The 22,441-nt window shown below is 38.1% G+C and overlaps 1 protein-coding gene across 6 annotated transcripts in view; it reads left to right on the forward strand.

The window, feature by feature from the left end:
- Positions 1 to 22,441, forward strand: part of mid2 (midline 2) — a 141,692-nt gene that overhangs the window by 72,809 nt on the left and 46,442 nt on the right. For 3 of the 6 annotated variants that reach the window (XM_055177752.2, XM_055177751.2, XM_055177748.2), the window contains exon 2: positions 10,181 to 10,889. In XM_055177752.2, coding sequence (XP_055033727.1) covers positions 10,197 to 10,889 — 693 coding nt within the window. In that variant the 5' untranslated portion in view covers positions 10,181 to 10,196. Of the gene's footprint in view, positions 1 to 10,140; positions 10,890 to 22,441 lie in introns of all 6 variants that reach the window. The other 3 variants (XM_055177749.2, XM_055177746.2, XM_055177750.2) reach the window with 1 other exon arrangement.

Consider the following 22,441-nt stretch of genomic DNA (forward strand, 5'->3'; position numbering starts at 1 on the left):
GAGATAGAGGGGACGAACTAAGTGTGTGGTGAGATCGTAACAAGGGCGTGGTGATCTTGAACCTGCTTACGTCACGAGTCATTTTTTGGACCCAACATCCAATAGGAAAATTCAACTGCAGTAGCCACCGTTCAACCTGAAGAGGGCAGCACTCAGACGTTTTTAAACCATATATTGTAGCATTGAAACAATTTACATCCAAATGTCAAAAAACTTACTAAAATCAATGAACAGCACTAATAAAGCCCCATTCTTACAGATCATTAACTAAAAAAAGTTAGTTTAGGGTTTAGTTACGCTTTAAGTCTCAAGTAACATTAACTACAGACCTTATTTTTCTCATGAATCAAAATAGCATTTCTTAAAACTCGTCGTAGGTTCCCAAGGGAAGCCATGGCTTGAAAATGCTCATTGTTGGATTTAGGACTACAAACTTAACAGATCTATAGCCATTTCAGAACTGAGGAAAACACATATATGACCAACTATGACTTTGGTCCAAGCCGAGAGTCATTGTGTATCTTTATAAAAGCACATCCATTGCAATTATCCATGGCTGTTCTCTATATAAAGCTTTGACATTAAATATAAATAAAGTAGCACTTACGGTTTAGGAGACTGACCATTTACTTTCGGGACCAGCTGGTGGGAGCCAGGCAGCTTTGTGTTGACTCTCCCAGTGTGGCTACTTTGTTTGGTTGAGCTGAAGCCAAGCTGCCCACTCACCATTGAAATTTCACTGTGCTTTAGCTAAAACCCAGCCATACACATAGACTTTTTACACAGTCCCCCAGGGAGACGAAATAAACCGCCTGCTTAAGAAATATTTCAACCTGTAAAAGACATTTTCAACCTCTGGACTCAGTTTTAGCACTAGCATGTGCTTCGGAAAGCTTTTCATTTTTAACACAATGTCTCACACTGTGTCCTAACCAGATGCGATGCAACAACATTCAAGAGAAAAGCAATTTGTCCAGACCAATTGTGACGCGACTAAGAAACATAACAGCCCGTCTCGGACTCTCAAAAATGGCTAAATATACATAATCAAATTAAAGGGGTCATATAATGCAATTTCATATTTTCCTTTGATCTGTAAAGTCACAAAGATTAAAGGGATAGTTCGGCCAAAAACGATATTAAACCCATGATTTACTCACCCCCAAGCTGTCCGAGTTACATATGTCCATCGTTTTTCAGACAAACACATTTTCGGATATTTTAGAAAATATTTTAGATCTTTCTGTTGATTAAATGTAATGTTACGGGGTCCAGCCATAGTCCACGACCTTCAAGTCCAAAAAAAGTGCTTCCATCCTTCACAAATGAAATCCAAACGGCTCCAGGATGATAAACAAAGGTCTTCTGAGGGTAATCCGTGCGGTGTTGTTGTAGAAATATCCATATTTAAAATTTTATTAACGTAATTAACTACCTTCCGGTAGCGCCGCAATCTTAGACTCAGGAGAGAGTATTAGCGTAGTGTACGCACTTTTCTTAGTGACGTATGACAAATTCGGAGGGCGGGGGGACAGAGCAGCAGCAGAGAAACCTCTGTATGCTGCGTAAGCGCTCATCCTGAATGCGTACATCCGAGCCGAACCGTGGGTCATTATCCATACGAATCAAGGATGAACTGCGAACTGTTGCAGCACTAATTCCTGTTCGTTTTTTTTTTACATTATTATTTGTAGGATATTCATTGTGGCTATTAATATTCATCATGTGCAAAACATACAAAAAAATGCGATCTCTGTGGGGGTGGAACTATAATCCGAAACGGAAATAGAAAATCGCTTCTAAAAACGAATTCACTGTCATGCGTCAGGTATCGCCGTAACATCCATAACTCTGTTATACTTATCAGATTTTTAAGGAATTCTCCCTGAAAACAGACTAGGTTAGCTTGGTTCTGATTCACTCATATTAATGCTGATCACTGAGAAAATTAGCGTATTTTACGAGTTTACTGTACAGACGACACATGTTTGGAGTACAATTGCTCACCAGTTTGTCTCGGAGCAATAGATGTGGGTGAAGAGATTATTGCTCGGTGTGGGCGCTCTGAGATGCATGCTGCATTTGTACGGTGGCACAATTTAGCAGTGAACTGTAAAGAAAGAGAATCCTGGATGTTTGCAGCATGCAGTGAAAAGACGCTGATTTTGTGCCAGACACCTCACCTAAAATACACCTGCTTGCTTTTATTCATTTCAGCATCCTCATAAATGCTTCCACAGCTGAGGTAGCGCAATGTTACACAGGGTAAAAGAAATGTTACGCTGATGGATCATTTGTGTGATGCTGCACAATTTAAGGATTTATATTTAAGGTTTTATGAGATCACAAGTGATGAAGCTGTTAAATACATCTTTGTTTGATACCTCAAGGGTGAATTCGTTGTGTACATTATTATTTGGAAACAAAGATGTCAGGTTGTTGTGGATTGATGCAGGGTATAAGTGTGTGGTTGCTAGGGTGTTCTGGGTGGTTGCTAGGTAATTGTCATCTATGTTCTAGTGAATCGTATGGTGCTGCATTTTTTAATCACATAAAAAATCACATAGGCAACTCAAATTTTGTATTAAAAACCATGTTTTTGCTAAAGTATTTTTATGAATTAATCTATGTAGTAAAATGTGCATTAACACAAATACTGAAATCGTTTTTTTAAGTGCTTCTATTCTGAACCTTCAAAGACCCTTTGTTTACTATGGAAGATTTTCAACCTTTACCCAGCCTGCCCTTGGGTCACTCGTAAAAAATTCGGAGGTGATAAGCCGCGAATGGCATCCCTGGCACCTGTCCCAACAGCAGCGCTCAGGGAATCCCTCAAGTCAAGTCACTCATTCTTAATTGATATCTCTCCAGCCACCCATGAGGTGTGAGGCTACAGCAGTGCTCCAGTTGTGCCGTGTCCGGTTCAGACTTCCTCTCTACCCGTGACTCCAGCTGCCTGGTCACTCGAGCGGTAGAAGAGGCTCCGGGAAACCAGTAACCAGCTGCAGGTTGACAGGAGATAAATGGCTCCATTAAAGTGTCTGGGCCGCAGGGTGGAGTCTGACCCACTGGCCCACACAGCACAACAGCAAGCGACGTACAAACATCAAATAACATACTTTCTGAGACATGCCAGGGAACATTAGCACAGTGAGGTATCATCAGTCAATGTGTCCTTGCTGTGGTGGCCTATATTATACCATCTGGAGTGCAGGTCAGTGTTATGGTAGATGAATGATAGATTAATTTGAGTTTAACAATCTAATGTTACAGTTTGTTTATGTCAACATATGCAGTATGATCATATTTATGTGGTGGGGAGTGTATTGGCTTAGGGCTTTGTATTGTGTAAAAGATGAGAGTAGATGCATTAAGGACACTGTTTCGAAAGCACATGCATTCTGATTAAATGCTTTGTGACCCTAGACCACAAAACCAGTCTTAAGGTTTTAGAATGGTTCTTATGGTTTCTAATTTTGCTGTGTTTTCGTCAACCAAAGATCCATGGTATGTTCACCCCTGATAGGCCGAATAAATAAGCTTTTTGTTGATATATTTGTTTGGATAGGACAATATTTGGCCACGATACAACGATTTGCAAATCTGGAGTCTGATTGTACAGAGAATCAAAATATTAATTCAATCGCCTTTAACTCTTTCCCCACCATTGACGAGTAATCTCGTAAAATAAGAGGAAACGTTTGCATAAAAAAGTGATCCTGATTACTTTTTATGTTAATCTGCAATACCGCGATTATCTACCACATGGCGCACTTACTCGATTTATGAAAAAACTGAAGCCAAAACGTTATTTACTAATTTTAAACTCTGTGTATGTTTTAATAATCGTTCTGAATCTGATCTCTAACAAAATTCCTTCAAAGAAATGCAATTATTTCAGCTTTTTGCTAAAAAAAAATTATTTTTAAAGAAAAATACCCATATTTAAGAGTTTAAAAGCAGAGAAAAAATATAGATAGGATGAAATGTTTTTTCCTGTTTTGTTTATTTGTTTATTGTTTATTGTTTGTTTGTTTGAAAGCAGAGGATTTGTTCTTTCATTTGATATATTTGTATGTTTATATATTTTTAGAAGAACCTTTCCTGGAAGCCATTTTGTGAAACTTCACAAAAATCATAAAAAATGTTGTCTGGCAACTTTTAAAAAAATGGCTGGCGGGGAATGAGTTAAAGTTCAAAGTCCAAGTTAAGTCTTTTTAACACATGCAGTATTACTAATGAAAAGTTTGTTTTAGCACTCTCTACTGGCTTACCGCTGTATTGACGTTGTTGACTGAATGAGGGAAGTTGTAAGCTTTTACGTAAAAAAACAGATTTTAATGGGAAATTCTCTAGAACCGGCAGTAAAGCGAAGTTTGTAGGCGAGTTTCTGGCCAATTTTGATCACGATTTTGCTGCATCCACTCACAAAAATAAAAACAAAAATAACGTTTTGATATATTTATGGTAGGAAATTAGAAAATATCTTCATGGAACATGATATTTACATAATATACTTATGATTTTTTTGGGGATTAAAGAAATATCTATCATTTTGACTCATGCAATGTATTTTTGACTTTATTTTTTACAAATATACTCATCCGAGTTACGACCAGGGTCACATATTTACCGTATTTTCCGGACTTAGTCGCTCTGGAGTATAAGTCGCATCAGTTAAAAAATGCATCATGAAGAGAAAAATATAAGTCGCACTGGACTACAAATTGCATTTATTTAGAAAATTATTATTCTTTTGGGGGACATTTTGTTTGTTAAGTCTTTCTCCGTTGTCTTTCAGTTAACAGTTTTTTTCAGGGGTAGTCTACATGAGCAACATATAGCGCCCTCTCATGGCTATAGACAGTAATGTTTTCCTTTGGTTCATGTTAGTCAGTATGAATTAATTTTGAGATACAAGTCGCATCTGACTATAAGTCGCAGGACCAACCAAACTATGAAAAAATGTGTGACTTATAGTCCAGAAAATACGGTAGTTTCAGTTTCCGTCAGTAAGTATTAGGTGATAATTGTCTCATTATCTTTGTATACACACAGTATAATTCAAGGAAGTAAAATCCTTTGAGACATATTTAAAGCAAATTGTCCCTATTGTTTGGACAGGGCTAATTTTCTTTGTTCCAGAAATGTCATTTTCCCAGTGACGCGTGATTTTTCTTTATTCCCCTGTTCTAAGAGGCGCAGAAAAAGTCCCAGGGGACATAAAGACGGGCAGTCATATTCAGCTTTCTTCTTGCAGCTACTTTATGCTTCGCTTCGTATTTGCGTTGTAGGTTGTTATTTTGAAAGTGTTTGAGAAAAAATTACAAGCTAATGCATTACCAATGTGTTTTCATGAGCAAATATAAATGCAGCGTTTATGCGAGGCATCAGCTTGTGATGATGTAAATACAGTACACTCCAAATTCGGGTAGCAGATGAAAATACGTTTGCGTACGATTGAGCGGTAAGTGGCTTTGTTAAATCATTACCATATGATTCATCTCTAGTAGTTTAGAGTGCTGTTTTTTTTAGTTCCAGGTTGACATCAAAGGGAAAATAATGTCTTAACTCCAGAAAAGATCACATGAAGCAGACTCCGCTTTCAAAGCGTGTGCCTGAGCAAAAGCAGGCTCTGATCAGCCGCCATATGGAGCACTTCATCATAATCAGATTATGAGATGTGTGGTCTTTCTTTGAAAGTAGTTTACCTCTCTATGAAAATCTTCTTTAATGTCTTACATCCTTCTTGTGCCTGTTACTTTACAGTGGCCCTAAACGTATTTAGACACTTAAAAACACTGCAAATTCTTACATTTTTATGATTTGCAATACATTTATGGGTTACTGTACATGTATAAATAAACTTGTACTATTCGGGCAGCATCTATACATTGGTTCTCATTTAATAAGCATGCATGTGCCAAAATTTGTGCATGAAATGTGCATACAGACATTTTCATAAACAAATCATGATTCAACAATAAAATTGTACTAAATTTCTTTAAAATGTACAAAAATACAACTTATTTCACACAGGAATCACCTGCACTATAATCAAATGTACACGTATAGGTAACCCTGGACCACAAAGGGTACATTTTTTTAATGAATAAATGAGCATTGCACTAATGTATGGTTTGTTAGGATAGGACAAACTTTGGCCGAGATACAACTTGAACCATTAATTTGAAAATTTGGAATCTGAAGGTGAAAAAAATCACCTTTAAAGTTGTTCAAATGTAGTCCTTAGCACTGCATCCACTTAAAAATAATGTATAAATAAATTGATGTTCACCTTAATTTATGTTTAGCCTTAATACAAAATTAAAAGTAAACTCACTGTCAAATATATCTTTAAGGCTCACCTTTAATATTATTAATTTTCACCTGAACGTCAGTCAGTGATAAATGCTGTAATGCAGGGGTCTCAATCTAATGAATTTCTTCAGTCACAGTATCATTGTTCTGAGTTTTGATCATTTTGGTATTAAAGTAATATATATTAATAAATAGCCTGTGAAAGTGACCCAAAAACATTTGAATGGTAGTAGGCTCGGAGTCCCGGAGAGCACGGCGCATGGTTGTTTAGCTTCGAAACACGCCACGGGCGCACGCTTTGCACCTTGACCCGCATTTAACACAAGTTTTTATATGCGAACTGCCACAGGACGCCGTAATGTATATCAAAACATTAAAAATGTATTTAGAAAACACATCGCCATTATTGGGGAAAAAATACAATGAAATGTTGAATTATGTCCACCAGCCCTATGATCTTTATAGAATATCCTATTGATTTTTGGCATAAAAGAAAATGTATAATTTTGACAAATACAATGTATTATTGGCTATTGCTACAAATAGCCAAATTTGTATATTTGTATAAAATTTGTGGTCCAGGGTCACATATAATAATATAACACATAAATTGCAGTGTTTCCCCTAGGTTTACAGGTTGGGGGGTTGGTTGGGTATGTATTAGGGCTGGGTATTGGCAAGGGCCTCCCGATACGATACGAATCACGATACATGGGCCATGATACGATACATGTCACGATACAATACAATACAATGCGTTGAACGTTGCGATACATTGCAATACTTTTTCTTTTTTTATCAAAAATGTATAAAAAAAAACAGCTCATCTCACTCCCTCTAACTTCTGAGACATTGGCAGAATGGCCGTATATGGCAGACAACTGGACAGTGACAACTACAGCAGCGGCAGAGGTGGTCGTTTGACTCACACAGAGGGATTTGATGGGTTTTTAAAATATCGATAGTAGAGATCGAATATCGATACACTATCGATACAACAAACTATCACGATAGTTAGCTGTATCGATATGTTTGCACAGCCCTAGTATGTATGTATGTATATGTATTTTATATATATATAAAAACCAACCAGCTGTCCCTTTAACTCTGCTGAAATCCTGATATATAAACGCGATTTATAATCGTCTGACAAAATCACCATACATTGATGCCTTACTGCTGTTGCTTGTCTCATCATGTCTTGCTGTGTTTTGAGCTTTTTTGTTTCAAATGTGAGTTTTATTGTATATCGCGTAGCCTAATAGCTCAGACAATTCGGTGCAAATTCAGAAATATGACAGCATACACTGTTACTGTTATACAGAGTTACTACAAAACACGTGCGTGGCGCGGCCATATACAGCATCATAGAGAGGGAGAGAATGCGCGGGTGTGTGTGGGAAACACGCTAACCTTTCGTCAAGTCATGATAAACTCGATCAGCCGTCTTCTCTGTCAGTAACATCCATGACTGTTGATGTTTACGCAAAAAAGAAAGTATACGGAGCAACGGACTTTGAAAACATGTCATTTTTTCAGTTACGTGAGAGAGAGGCACGCAGTGAATTAAGCCAAAATATAAATGTGAATTAATAGTAAAATATAAATGTGTGCACTCAATTTGATAATTGTAAACGTGGAAACACATACAGAAAAGACATGACATCGTGGAAATAAGATAAATAACATATTACTTGAGGGTTATTTAGTTTGTTAGGGTTAGAAAATAAAGAATAAAGAAAATCAAATCAAATTTACTTGACCTTCAATGGGGGTGGGTCGAGCTGGAAACACTGAATTGATATGCAATCTTTACATCACTTGAAGGCCAGTTGATCACTTGATCCTTCGTTGTTCACATGCGTGCACTAGTCTTGTGAATTAGACAGAAAAAAAATTGTAATACGTTTAAATGTGCGTTTGAATACAAAAGTTTGCCTATAATAACAAGATTTTCCTGAAACATGGTGGTTGCTGACCTGAAGTCATTCATGACTGTTCCATTCATCCCTCTTTATCATCCGTACATCCATCAACCTGATTGCATCAATTCAGTAATTGACAGATAACAGTAATTACGTTAACTCGACATGTAGCTGGGATTTCAATTAATTTGGTCTCATAAAACCCTCCTGATAACCAGCATGGTGACTGTTACAAAGGCACGACCTTTTATCGCTGCGATATCTGCATGTTGTTTATTTTTCAGTAATGACTGTTTCTCAGTGATCTCCTGCTGGCTTTAATCACAGACTGGCTGTCATAGGTGCCTGCCGAGTTAAAGATCTCAGGATATTTGCAGACTTAAAGAGCTTTTGGATTTCATAGCTGTCAGATATTTTAAGCGGCAGTCTTAAGGACTTTTCTTGTCAAGATGGCAGTAACTTGCCGCTTCAGTAGATAAGTCTGTCTAGAAGGTTTTGACACGCTCAATAGCCATTAAAGAGGATGGAAGCTACAGTGTAATGTGGGTATGATAGGATGGAGATGAATGGTGTCACTGTTAGATCTAAAGGTGTTGTGAAATGTGATCATATTTCGTTTATTTGAGTTTAAAGTCCCATATTGATTTGGAGGTAACATCAGAGATGGAAATCCACAGAGCGTTCAGGCCAAATCAATATGAAGTTACACTGTTGAACATAGACCCGCAAAGGAGAGTTGACTACGCAGAAGTAAGAAAGTGTGAAATAGTAATAACCAAGAACCCTCACAGTTTTTCATCATCTGTATATTTTATAATTTGTTGATACTTTTGTTGATCTGTATTACTTTGGTGTGTATGACTGAAGTGGTTTCCCGGACAGGGTTTAGATTAATCCAGGACTAGGCCTTAGTTATATTAGGATGTTTAAGTTTTTACCAACAAACCTTACAAAAAACCATACTGGTGTGCATGTTGAGACAAAACAATAGCACTGATATATGTTAAGATACGTCAGTGCAAGATGTTTTTAAATTAAAACATGCATTTTAGTCTGGGACTAAGATAAGCCTTGTTCGCGAAACCGCCCCTTATTGCACATTATATAATTTATGCATTTAGCAAACATTTGTATCTGAAGAAACTTGTGGATTATACATCAGTATGCAGTTAGCATTTTCTGTGAATCGAACCAATGTCTCTAATGGTGTTAACATGTTGAACACTACGTTATCTTAAACAGTTTTGCATGCTTGAAAATGAAGGCTGGAAGCACAGGTGCCTCTACATTCATGCTCAGTGATGGCTGTGCTGATTTACAGCCATTCATATTCATCAAAGCAGAAATGTAATCTGCTAAACCCATTTTATTTAAGCTTCAAAGATGTGGTAGGAATGTGTGGTTAACAATTCCTGAGCAGGAAAATACTTGTAGAGTGTTTTCATTCAGGGTTTTTTGCTTTCTTTTAAACGGTCTTAGAGGAAGTGATGCATTATATTGGCAGAAATGTTGCTTGATGAATTTCATTGCTTAGCTGAAGTGTGTTTGTGTGTCGCTTTCTCAAGCCTAAACCACTAGTAAGTTAATATCTAAATACGGTCGTCTTTCGTTTTTACGTTTAAAATGTGGTTATGGTTAATTCATTGATCATGTTTTGATGCATGCGGACACTGTTGAGTCAAAGATATTGCTTTGTTGTTAACAAACGAATGTGCGCTTGCTATCATTAACCAAGCTGCTTAAAATGAAAGAGATTTTCCACTTTAAAACCTTTCGCTTTTCCTGAATGTCACTTTAATTGTCCATACTTGATTTTAAATGGGAAAATCTCTTTGTGCTGCTTTGTGCCGTGCATAAGTTGCTTGCCACTAACCCATAGCTATCCGCTGCACAGGTGACTGACCAGCTTCTGTGGGATTTGATGTCACCTTTAGATCGGTTCAACTGAAGATGGAAACACTGGAGTCGGAGCTGACGTGTCCAATCTGCCTGGAATTGTTTGAGGATCCTCTCCTGCTGCCCTGCGCCCACAGCCTGTGCTTCAACTGCGCCCACCGCATCCTGGTCTCGCACTGCTCCAGCACCAAGCCCCTCGAGTCCATCTCCGCCTTCCAGTGCCCCACCTGCCGCTACGTCATCACGCTCAATCAGCGCGGCCTGGAGGGCTTGAAGCGCAATGTGACGCTGCAGAACATCATCGACCGCTTCCAGAAGGCTTCTGTCAGCGGGCCCAACTCCCCCAACGAAAGTCGCCGGCCGCGGCCCTACAGTGCCACGCTCGGCGGGAGCGCGCGGGGGAGCCCCGCCGGTAGCGCCATGTCCGTCGAGCGCGTCGGCTGCCAGTTTTGCGATCAGGAGCCACCACGGGAAGCGGTGAAGACCTGCGTGACATGCGAGGTTTCATACTGCGACCGCTGCCTGCGGGCCACGCACCCCAATAAAAAACCTTTCACCAGCCATCGTCTGGTAGAGCCGGTGGCAGACTCTCAGCTGCGTGGACTGGCCTGTCTGGAGCATGAGAACGAGAAGGTGAACATGTACTGTGTGGTGGACGACCAGCTGATCTGTGCTCTCTGCAAGCTGGTGGGTCGGCACCGCGAGCACCAGGTCACATCACTCAGCGATCGCTTCGACAAGCTTAAGGTAAGTGCAGAGCGTGTTTTGTTGAGCTATTACTAAAGGAATAGTTCATCCAAAAACTAAAATCTCATGTTGTCCCAAAATCTGTATGATGATGAAGACAGAAAATAATACTTTTTCATGCAGTTCTTTTAAGTTTATCAGCCACAGTCTCTCTAAATATATATTGATTATTTTGAAGTATTTCTTTATTTTTATTTCACACAAGAAAGCTAAACAATTGCAGAATTTTTATTTTGGGGTGAACTATTCTTTTGTACAACCATTGAAATACATTTTTGAAATATGGGGTCAGACTTTCAATCTAGCACCTCATTATTGAAACAGCTCAATATATTGAACTATCTTTGATGAAATTCAATTTCACTTGCTTGATTCTTTCCTATATCAACATTCCTCAGTCTCTTTCATAAAATCTTTGTTGTCAGACATGACGCATCGTAACAATTATTTACTCTCTTTTTGTAAACTCATTTCATTAGCATCAAACTAACTCATATTGAGGTGCTTCATGCATGGGACTACCCAGATGTTCCACTGAGTCGGCGTCATTATCATATTAGATGAGTCTGCAGTCCCTAAAGCCGTTCTCTGTTTAGCACTGAAACGCAATGCTGACCTGCTACAAAGAAACTGATTGCTGAATCAGGACTAAAATACAGAAGCTCATTGAAGTCACTGAGCTCTCCACCTAAGCATAGCTCTTTGTAAATACACTCACATAGCAGTAAAATTATTCACAGCTGCATGATATTTAACAACAGACAGAATACCATTTTAATGGGCTGTTATTTTAGTGGCATCATAACTTTAGAGAAGAAATCATTATAATGTAGATCTTATGGTTTGCTGTAGATCAACTTCCCAATACCATGGTTATGCCATGAAAAACAGCCCTAACCAGTGTGCTAGTGAGGTACTCATGGGATGTACTTGTTAATATGAGCCCACGTCGATGGTTTTGCATCGTCATAACTTGGCTCTTATGAATAGGCAGCCATTGACTTCTGCATCAGCATTAGAATAGCAAGCATAGATGGCCCATGTGATCTGCCTGTGATCTTTTATCCCAGCTGACACCAGGAATGAACAAAGAGGAATAAAGGAATGAATGCGGCTTCGCTGAAACTGCCTCGATTGTGCCAGATGAAGTTCATTGTGTGCTGCAGAAAGTCGATACCTGAGAAAGTTGCTCCGCTATTGTCCAAAGGTCTTCTCGCAGGGAAGCTGCCATTATGCAAAGGTTACAACATCCATATCGACATGCAATTTCCTCTTGGAATCCCGATGGAATAAAAGGGATTGCCTTTGGTTTGGAATTGCTCGCTGGAATGTTATGTCCATTATTACATATTTTGCTTGTTGCACACTTTCTGCATGCTACTAAATAGCTTTGTGTCATTCCAGATCAATTACATTCATTAAAAAGCGTTATTTAGGATGCTATGCCTAAAATGGGCTTAAAATGTGCAAAAAAAATCCATATTCGGGTTTGTGTCTACACTGCAGAAGCTTATTCAAATGTTCGTCTGCTGGAGCTTTGAACCTGCCTAACTTTGAACTCCAATCCACAACCTGAGGAGAGAGAGAAAGAGATGGCACTGTCAGGGCTCAGGGCTTCAAACTTTTAATCTTCTTCCGGCTCAAGTAAAATGAGAAATCCCAGTTTGTGCGCGAGCTTCACGGTGGATGATGATGATTCATATGGTTCTGTGCGTGAATACGAGCTCTGCTATTCTCTAGTCAACATCCGCTGAGTCACATGTCGCATTTATTGCAAAGCCAAAGCACAAACTGAAGTTATACATTAGGGTGGTTTTGAAAAGGATCTTGTGTCCATTGCCTTATTGTTACAAGCTTGAAAAGATTGAAAAGCAGGTACTCGAGTTACTATTTGTTTAACTTTAAGGAGCTAATGAGCTGTCATTTTAGGAACTCATCAATGCTTCTCCATTCTGAAGCAGATGAAACAAACAAAAACAAACATTAGGTTTGGGCCGGCGCTCTGCATGGTGCTCATCTTCCATTTATTGATCACACTGTTCTCCTGCGTTTGAACGTGACTCGCATAAGGAACGTCTAACGGTGAAGCCTTCAAAGCATGACAGCGCACTTGCAAACGCACAGGGATTAGGTATTAACAGGGACAAAACACAAAATATGAAAAATGTGCCGATTAAAGGCTTAATTTCTATTTGGAAAAAGTTGCAAGTTGCAGCAGTCAGCTTTGATTAAAGTTCCACCCGTTTGGCGGTTGGGCCTCTTACTTTAAGCTCCTTAGGGAAGCTGTCTATCTTCTTACAGATATATGAGCCCAGCTCAGCAGACACCAACTCCACCAATTCTGCTGCATTCAGTCGGCATCCGTAGGCCACCTGGGTCAGTTTCAAAATGCTCCTGAAAGACCCTTTTAAAGGCCAGAGGAGCAAGTCGGAAGCTGAAAAGGCGTTTAATATAATGTGGGCTTTCCTTTTACAGGACCTCCACAGATTTTCCTACTGCAGATTTTCCTATGACACATTTGCCTGATTTTGGACATCCTTTAGCTCAAGGTGTCCAGAGGAGATAATGCAGAAATGTATCATACGTATAAATCCATTTCATTTAGTGTAATGTAAAATACTTGTGCTTATGCATATCGGTGCTGCCTTCCTCCTAGTCATAGGATAGATTGTGACCATATATATATTAAACACTTTTCGAAGTAGTGTAGGAGATACTTGAAATGGTAACTTGGTGAACAAACAATTTGGGACGTGTGTCATTATTGAAGGTATGCATTACTGCAGGGCCATCGCCAGAACATACAGAACTGGGGGGCATTTGGGGGGCATTTTGTTTTCATGGGGGGCACACTTCATAAAGTGAGAAACTGCCCGTTTCTCAATCCAAAGACTGCCTCTGAAGGTTGCATAAAACAAGTTTATTTAGGTTAACTGAGCATTACATTCGCAAGTCATAAGCATATTACAACAATTTGCGAATAACTAAGAATAATAGTCAAGTTTATAATTGTTAATATTCTGAAATAATGACGTATGCAGCCTACAAATGCCACCTTTGGAGGCTGCAGCCTTCGGATTAAAATAAACGGCCACAGACTGAACAAACTCATTTGAAATAGACCAATACAAGTCCAGTCAAGGACAACAAAACACAAAAGTTACTTCACGCCTATACACGATGTAACGGCAAGTCTTCAGTTCCACCAACAACACAATAACAACAATACATACCGGGTAGCAATAAAACAAACGTGATCTGTAGCAAATAAAAGTGTACTCACCTTAAAATAATCAGAGGTCACAGGAGTAAAATCTCATAAAAACTCAATCTTTCCTCTCATGTTGATTTTTGCGCGTGACTTTTTCTCAGACATGAGCTGATGATGGCACTATACCCAATAACCAGCTAACCCTTACGAAAATTAACCATTGTTTTACGGAATGAATGTGAGCAAGTTAACTTAATTTTTTTAACATTTAATATAAAGTTTGACCGTAAGATTAGGGGGGGCGCGGCCCCCTAATGCCTGCCCTTGGCGACTGGCCTGCATTACTGTGGGTCTTAAAATCACAGCAACCTAATACCCGTCTGTGACCTTAAGCTGCATTCAGACTAGCAGCGACTAGCAGTAGCGGAGCAACACGATCTCATTGATTTCAATGGAAGCTTGGCGTCTTCCAGCGACACGAGTGACAGTGACCAGTCACTCGACAAAGTTGAGAAATGTTTAACTTTATGCAAATTATGAGCAACTTTGAGAGCGACTACCAATGAGAACGAAGCTGTGGAGTTCATGTCATCCGTCTCTCGTGAGTAACTGGAGTGGAAGGTACTCATTTGTTTATGACAAACGCCTCTTTTGAAAGAGACAAGCGACACACACAGCGACAAAGTCGCTTATAATGTGAATGTACCTTTATGGGCAGTCTAGACTACCAGCGACTAGCAGTAGCAGAACGACGCAATCTCATTCATTTCAATGGAAGCTTGGCGATTTCCGGCGACAGTGACCATTGGTCCGTGTCCAGCAACATGCCAAGGTTAAGAAAAGTTTAACTTTATGCAAATGATGAATGACTTTCGGAAGCGACTACCAATAAGAGCGAATCAGTGAATTCACGTCATCCGTCTCTCGCCAGTACCATCGCTGAAGTGGATGGTACTCATTTGTTTACCAGGTTTAGAAACGCCTCCTAACAACCTCATTGAAAGAGACGGGCGACACACAGCGACATTGTCGCTTGTAATGTATACGGGGCATTAATGTGAATTAAAAAACGAATAGTACGTACATTTAAAGCACTGTTTGTATCTTTATGTTATTTATTTAGTTGTATTTATTTATTTTTCACAAAAAAGTGATTTTATATTTCAAAAATCACCCAAAAAAGTTGTAAAATCCTGGTCGAACTGACTATACCACTAATAAATGTAAAAGGAAATAAAGAGTGGTGAACAGTAGCATTTTGCCTAATTTTATTTTGAAGTTATTGTATGATAATGTTATTTTGTCACTACAAAAAAAGAAAAATACAGCACAACCACATGTATGGTGATATGGAGCAGTTTTTGAACCAATGAAAAATAATTTTTTGCTTCATTGAACTGTCCAAAGGAATTGTTTCAACAAGACTCCCAAAATGCTTGATGAGACATGACATTAGGAGCTTGTTACTATGTTTTTAATTACGTACACTGTCATTCTATTTAGATACCTCCCAAAACCGGTCTATTACAATAAAATTACCTAGCAGGTGTTTTGATAGTTTTTGTTGCTATTATTGCTTTTCTGGAGCATAAAATGTCCTATTTCCTTTCCCTCCCATCTGTATGGAGATAGGCCAATGTTTTGCAGCTGTTTGAGGAACCGCGTGTACCAAGAGTGCTAGTTGTTTCCATATGGAGCTTTTAAACTCTCCTACAAATGCATGTGGATACCTGGCACACAATTTCGTGCAGAGATGCCCACACGTGCATACCACATTGTGTGTGGTGCGTGACGCATGCTGCAGATATATAGTGACAGGTTGTCTTGAATATAGAGGCGTGTTGTTAAATTGCTTTGAACCTTGTGATCCCTATGCACAATTAATGCAAAAAGAAACTAGAAGGCTTTTAAGAGCAGCGCATTGGAGACGCCGGCCTCCGGTCCTCAGGTTAAGGGGTTTCTGGAGTGCAGGGGTCTAATGTGCGATGTGCTGTGATGTACAAGGCGCCTCGTATATCATCTTTCAGTCACATACATGATAGAATGAATCGGTAATGCTCGGAGAGGGGATTAAAAGCTGTAGTGGCTGTGGTTTTAAGTGATTTTTCCACTCAGTCCTAGCCTTCAAACTGGGATTTTATTATTAGTTATTCATAGAGAAACTTATGTACCTGTGTGTTCCATTATTTCATGTTTCACAAAGGTGCTTAAAAACCCATTCTTGATGTTTTTAAATGATTCAACAAGCCTAAAATGGTCTCCAGTTGGTTAACCTGGTCTCCCAGTCTGATTTAGGTCTGCAAGACAATCAGACTGGGTGTGGGTTTTGTTTAAGCGGAAATGTGTTGACATTTATCTACATTGCTCGATCTTATTCAAGCAACTGTTTTCAGGCTCTACATGCAGTTCCTAATACATTTCTCACTATGCTGCACACAGGGCACGGTCGATCATGATCAAACATTTCTTGTCATTCTGTCTTTTTCCGGCTATGCTTTCAAAGATTAACAATCTGTAAATTGCTCAGCATCTGTTTTGCTCCAAGCTATTCTCATCTAACAGTTCAAGGTCTAGGTGACATGGGTCATCTGCTGTCTTTGTTAGGGATGCTAGGAGCATTTCCACCAAGAGCTGGAATGTTAGAAGACAGTCCATGGAATTTCCTGTGGATGTTCTTCATCGTGCATTAGTTGCTGAGGACATTCCGGCTCATCCGGCTTGACTAAAGCTAGCTGTTCAGCTGCCAAGATACTGCCTCTCTCAGGAGACAAACAAGAGCAGGGAGCGTGAGACCGCGAGCACGTTCACCGTGTTTTCTCAACCCATGAGGAATCCCAAACTTCTTTGTCCTGCCCCAGGACACTCATCGAATTTGCCAAGATTCGTGTCCACCTGCTTTTCCCCTTAAGCTTGTCTGTGCTGCTGCCAATGAGCCGAGGAGCTGGACGGACCGCCTGAATCTTATCACTGTGATAAGATAAAACAAACTTTTAAATGTAGTACATGCAAAATCATGTACTACCCCTCATTATTTCAACCCCGTACTCTGTAAGTGGGACTAGGAACAGCTGGTCACCATTCACTTTTATTGTTTTAAACAGAGCAGGTCTGGAATAACATATAAGGATGAGTAAATTGGGACAGATTCATTGCGAGACAAACTATCGGATTAATTATGGTATAGCTTATGTTTAATAAAACTGCAATATCATGCATTGAGTTAATCATTGAGCATAAGCAGCCAAAAAGGACTATTTTTGAGATTTGTCTAAGCCTGTGCAGGCAAATGTAAACACAGAGGCACCTTTAATGAACTGTTAAAAATGGTTGTGTCACCCATTTTCTGTCCATAATGTGCAAGTGTCAAAGAGCCTGGGGTCCAACACATCTGCTATGCTAAAACAAACAGGAGAATCCCAGCAGTAATCATACAGTCTGCTTATCTCAACACTTGAGTTAAGCCCCATGGCACACATGCAAATTAAGAACCCAGGGGGAAAAATAGTTTGCGTTGTCTACATAATTATATATTCAGAATCACAATGTGATGCAAAAATTATTACCGCATGTATTTGGAAAAGCGATTTTAAGCTGAAAATGGTGGCAGGGTGATTTAAACCAGTTTTGATTCTATTCTTCTGTTAATGTGACGTCACACTGATAAAGCCCCGCCCACAGACTGACTGCATAATTTTACTCAAAAGCTTTTCTAAATGTGTTTGTTAGTACGTTAGATACTATAGTCTCAGATTGTATTCAAAGGAATCAGATCTATTTGAACTAAAAGCACTCACTGTCTGTTTGTAAGAGCATGAGGAGCAGTAGCTCATTTGCATTTAAAGGTATAGACTAGAGCTGCAACTATCGACTATTTTTTTCAACCGATTAATCTATTGATTATTTTTTCAGATTAATCGAATAGTCTAATGATTTTTTATACATATAATTCGCCAAAAAATAATAAATGTAACATCTGCCATTAATGCCAACATTTTTTTAAGCAATTTCTCAATTAAATAAATACACAAGCCAAAATTTTCAACATGAAAAATAAAGTGACAGTGCCAAGGAAAATATAACAAATCACATAAAAACAAGTCCAACATAAATTTAGCCTAACATTAACAGTGCAAAAGGTGCATTATTCCCCTTAAACAATAAAATAGGCATACATTAATACTAAAGAAATAAAATAAAAATAAATCAAACTGAATAATAACTCCTTATTAATATAAAATCATGTCCCGCTCTTTATCGTTCCAGCCCTAGTACTAATCATAAACTAATGAAGAGTCATCATTAACTACAACATGACTCATGATTCACACATGAATTCATTGTTTATTAAAACATTAACTAACAACTAAAAACCATGTCATGTTGTACTTAATGATGACTCTTCATTAGTTTATGATTAGTACATGCATTAACTCAGCATTAGTTCAGACTAAAGTAAAAATAAGTTAATTGTGATTCATAAACCCTTATTATAAAATGTAACTATTATATTATTACTGTTAATATTATTACTATTAGTAGTACTGCATTCTCATTTAGCATCAACATTTAACTTTTCTTAAGTTCCGGGTAAAAAAACAAGTTTAGTTAGTATGATCTTCTAATATTTTATAAACAGCGTTTCGCTTCTGTTACTTTAAATAAACGCATGTCAGGAATACCTAATGAGACAAGCTTCTGTAATATCTGCGCACATATTCGCAAAAAATACATTAATTGGGAACTCCGCACTGCTTTCAGTGCACGCGGGCACATGCCTATCAGTTCTCAGTGTGACAGTAACTTATTATTTCGTAACTTCTTAATATAAAAACATGTCCTGCTCTTTATTTACTGTTTCAACATACTGCCCAGATGCGATGCAATCTCGCGTCTGGCAGGCGTTTCGCAGCTCGTATTAAACTAAGATGTAAACACAGCTGTATTAAGCACAATATATCGCCTGCGTTGATTCTATTGTTGTATAAAAACTTACTGCAATAGTTCAAATACTTACACTGCCATCTCATCATTTTGAGGTCGGAGAGCCACAGGTTGTTTTCTTTTAAGATGTTCATGCACAGATGTTGCTCTGCTGTGGTATGCCATTTTAGTTTTACACAGTATTTGTTTTATTTGGCCTCTGCTTAAAGTATTCCAACACTTTTGATCGCGTTCTGGCTGTTTGGTATAACACTTATATCACCCGGTCGGAGCTGAAGCCGCCTTCATTTCAAAATGTAAACAGTGCAACGCATCGATGTAATTACGTAATCGACTACGTCGGCGTGTCGTTCTAGCCCTAGTACAGACATAAAAACAGCGCATTTGTGCTCCCGCACAAACGGGGGCATTTTGGACATGATATAATAAATGATTTTCACAGATAAATGGTCTTCACAGACACATTCTAGGCACACCTGAGATTTATATTACATCTTGTAAAAATGGGCATAATAGGTAACCTTTAAATTAGATTTTCTTAACATTTCCATTTTTTTGCACCCTCAAATTCCAGATTTTCAAATATTTGTATCTCTGCCAAATATTGTCCTAAATCAATGGAAAGCTTATTCTTTCAGCTTTCAGATGATGAATAAATCTCTTATGACTAGTTTTGTGGTCCAGGGTCATATGCTTGTGAATTTGGTTTGTTATTAAATCTTGAAATCTCTTATGTAAAAGACAGCATTGCATCTTAAATCTTTTGACTCTATGATGATGCATTACGCTTAGTGTAATTCCAAAAATTCAATACCTGGATTCCTCACTTTCTCATCTGTTATTTGATTGTTTTAAGCTACCATCTGCACCAGTCCCCTGACAGTGTGCAGTGCAATATAAAATGCATTCATACCCACATTCACAGATTCTGACCAAGCAGCTTTACCGTTAATGAAAATGCTAGGCTAGTTATTGATCAGGTCCTGAAAATCTGTGAATTCTTATATCTTAGATGTGGCTGCTAACTTTCTGTTAAAAGTTGCAATCACCATACCCTGCAACTCTATTAATCCCATGCTTGCTATATAGTCAACTACACTGATTATAATATAAGCATTTAAATTATGCTGTGCTTCTCGTTCACCATGCAGTCAAAGTGTAAGAAATGCCATTTGCATGTTAAATTTATATTGACATTTGAGAAGATAATGTTATTAATTGAATGGTCTTGGCACGTATTATACGTTCATTAAATACTTTTGCTAAAACTTCTCCTTATCCCAGCCTCAGATCATTAAAAAATACAGGTTTGTTGACAGAATCCATTAAGAGATTTGAGATTATACCTTATGGCTCAGTCAGTTTTGGAGAAGGCGCTTCATTGAAAGTGTGATGCAGGTCATTGCGCTTTCACATTAAACTCATTAAGCGCTGCACAGAGTACACAGAGAGAATGAAGTAGTCAAATTCAGACACAGATTCGAAATATCCAAAATAATTGATTCAATTTCATTTACATGGATTAATTACAGAACACCTTCCACCTTTTTAAACATTAGTGAAAAATGATGCATGTATAAATTCAGCATTTTCTAAATGCTTTTGACATCTCCTCTTGTCCTATTGTTTGAGAAAACAGGTAGGCTAGTTGATAAATTGGTTACCCCAGAAGTTCAGTCATGACAGCTCTTGTTATAAAGTGTTATAATGGCGAGTTTCTGGCTGCAGTTCTCAGTGACTCTCTGCTTTAATCATTTCTTATCTTTTTTGGTTTGGTTGTACTTGAGATCAGGATGGTTGTGGAGACTCTGGATCAACCCTTTTTATAGCACTTCTTCCTCATTTTAAATCTCAAATCACACTGTTCTGACAGAATATCTCACATAGTGTTATGCTGCATGCAGAGTATCATCAAGAGCCTTTGAATGCCCATGAAAAGACATTTTCACTCTTATGTAGCCAATTAGACGCTGCAAACTGTTGTGAGCAGAGCTACAGCAGTTTCACCCTCTGTTGCTCCTGTGAGACTGCACCCGCCCCTGTTGCGGATCTGAAATGCCCATCGAAATCTCCAGCGGTTTAAAACTAGGCCGTGGCTTTGCTGTGAACCCTTAAAAAAAGCAGCACTTGTCACTCATGGCGTCAGCGCTCCTTTTCATCCGCCTTTGAAAACATGTTTACACTTCAGAGAAGTTATTTCTGTGTGAAGTCATTCTGTATTCTACAGACTCTCGAGTACAGCAGTGGCCGACTGAATTCAATGTCACCTTTAGTCCAGCTCAGGTTTATGGTTAGATGTGGAGATTTTGTATGTTAGAAGTGGCTGCATTGTAAAGTTTTGCTGTGACGAATCAAGATTTTGCAGTATTTGTGTTGTACTTTATTCTCAGGAAGCAAAAAAACCTGCCAATGGGGTAAGCACATTTTTCTTGAATTCTTCTTAAATTAAGTGTTTAAGAAAAAAGTTCAAGATTTTTTGCTTACACCATTGGCAGATTTTTTTTGCTTGTTTTATGCACAAATTCACTTAAATTTGATATTTTTTGTCTAAAAATTAGACTTATTTTCTGGGGTAATTTTGCTCATCAACAAAATGCATTTTGATTTAATAATTTTTAGATATTTGTATACTTAAAACAAGACAAAAAATTTTGCAGTATATTTATTAACACCCGCCAGCGCTTTTTAACTCATTCGCCACCAGACATTTTTTGAAAAGCTGCCCACCAGCATTTTTTGTGATTTTCACAAAAGTTTCACAAAATGCTTACCCGGATTTTTTTTTTTTTCTAAAAATATATACAAATATATAAAATTAAAGAACAGACCCTCTGCTTTCAAACAAACAATAAACAAACAAACAAAACGGGAAAAATTTTTCATCCTATCTATATTTTTTGCTCCGCTTATAAACTCTTAAATATGGGTATAATTATTTATAAAAAAAATTTTTAGCAAAAAGATTAAATAATTGCATTTTTGTGAAGGAATTTTGTTAGAGATCAGATTCAGAATGATTATCAAAACATACACAGAGTTTAAAATGAATAAATAACGTTTTGGCTTCAGTTTTTTCATAAGTTCGCATAATCACAGTATTGCAGATTAACATAAAAATTCTTCAGAGACTTGTTTTTATGCAAACATTTTTGTTTATTTAACGAGATAACTCATCAATGGCAGGGAAAGAGTTAAAAAGTTGCCAGCCAGTGCCAGCATTTTTCATGATTTTCACAAAAGTTTAATGCCTTCCAGAAAATGTTCTTCTTTAAATATATAAACATACAATATCAAATGAAAGAACAGATCCTTTGATTAAAAAAAAAACGTTTCATCTTACCTCCATTAGTTATCTTTTTATCATCTATCAAATATGGGTGGGGTTTCTTCAAAAAAATCT

Source organism: Misgurnus anguillicaudatus, chromosome 16 (assembly GCF_027580225.2).
Source record: "Misgurnus anguillicaudatus chromosome 16, ASM2758022v2, whole genome shotgun sequence".
Lineage (NCBI taxonomy): Eukaryota > Metazoa > Chordata > Actinopteri > Cypriniformes > Cobitidae > Misgurnus > Misgurnus anguillicaudatus.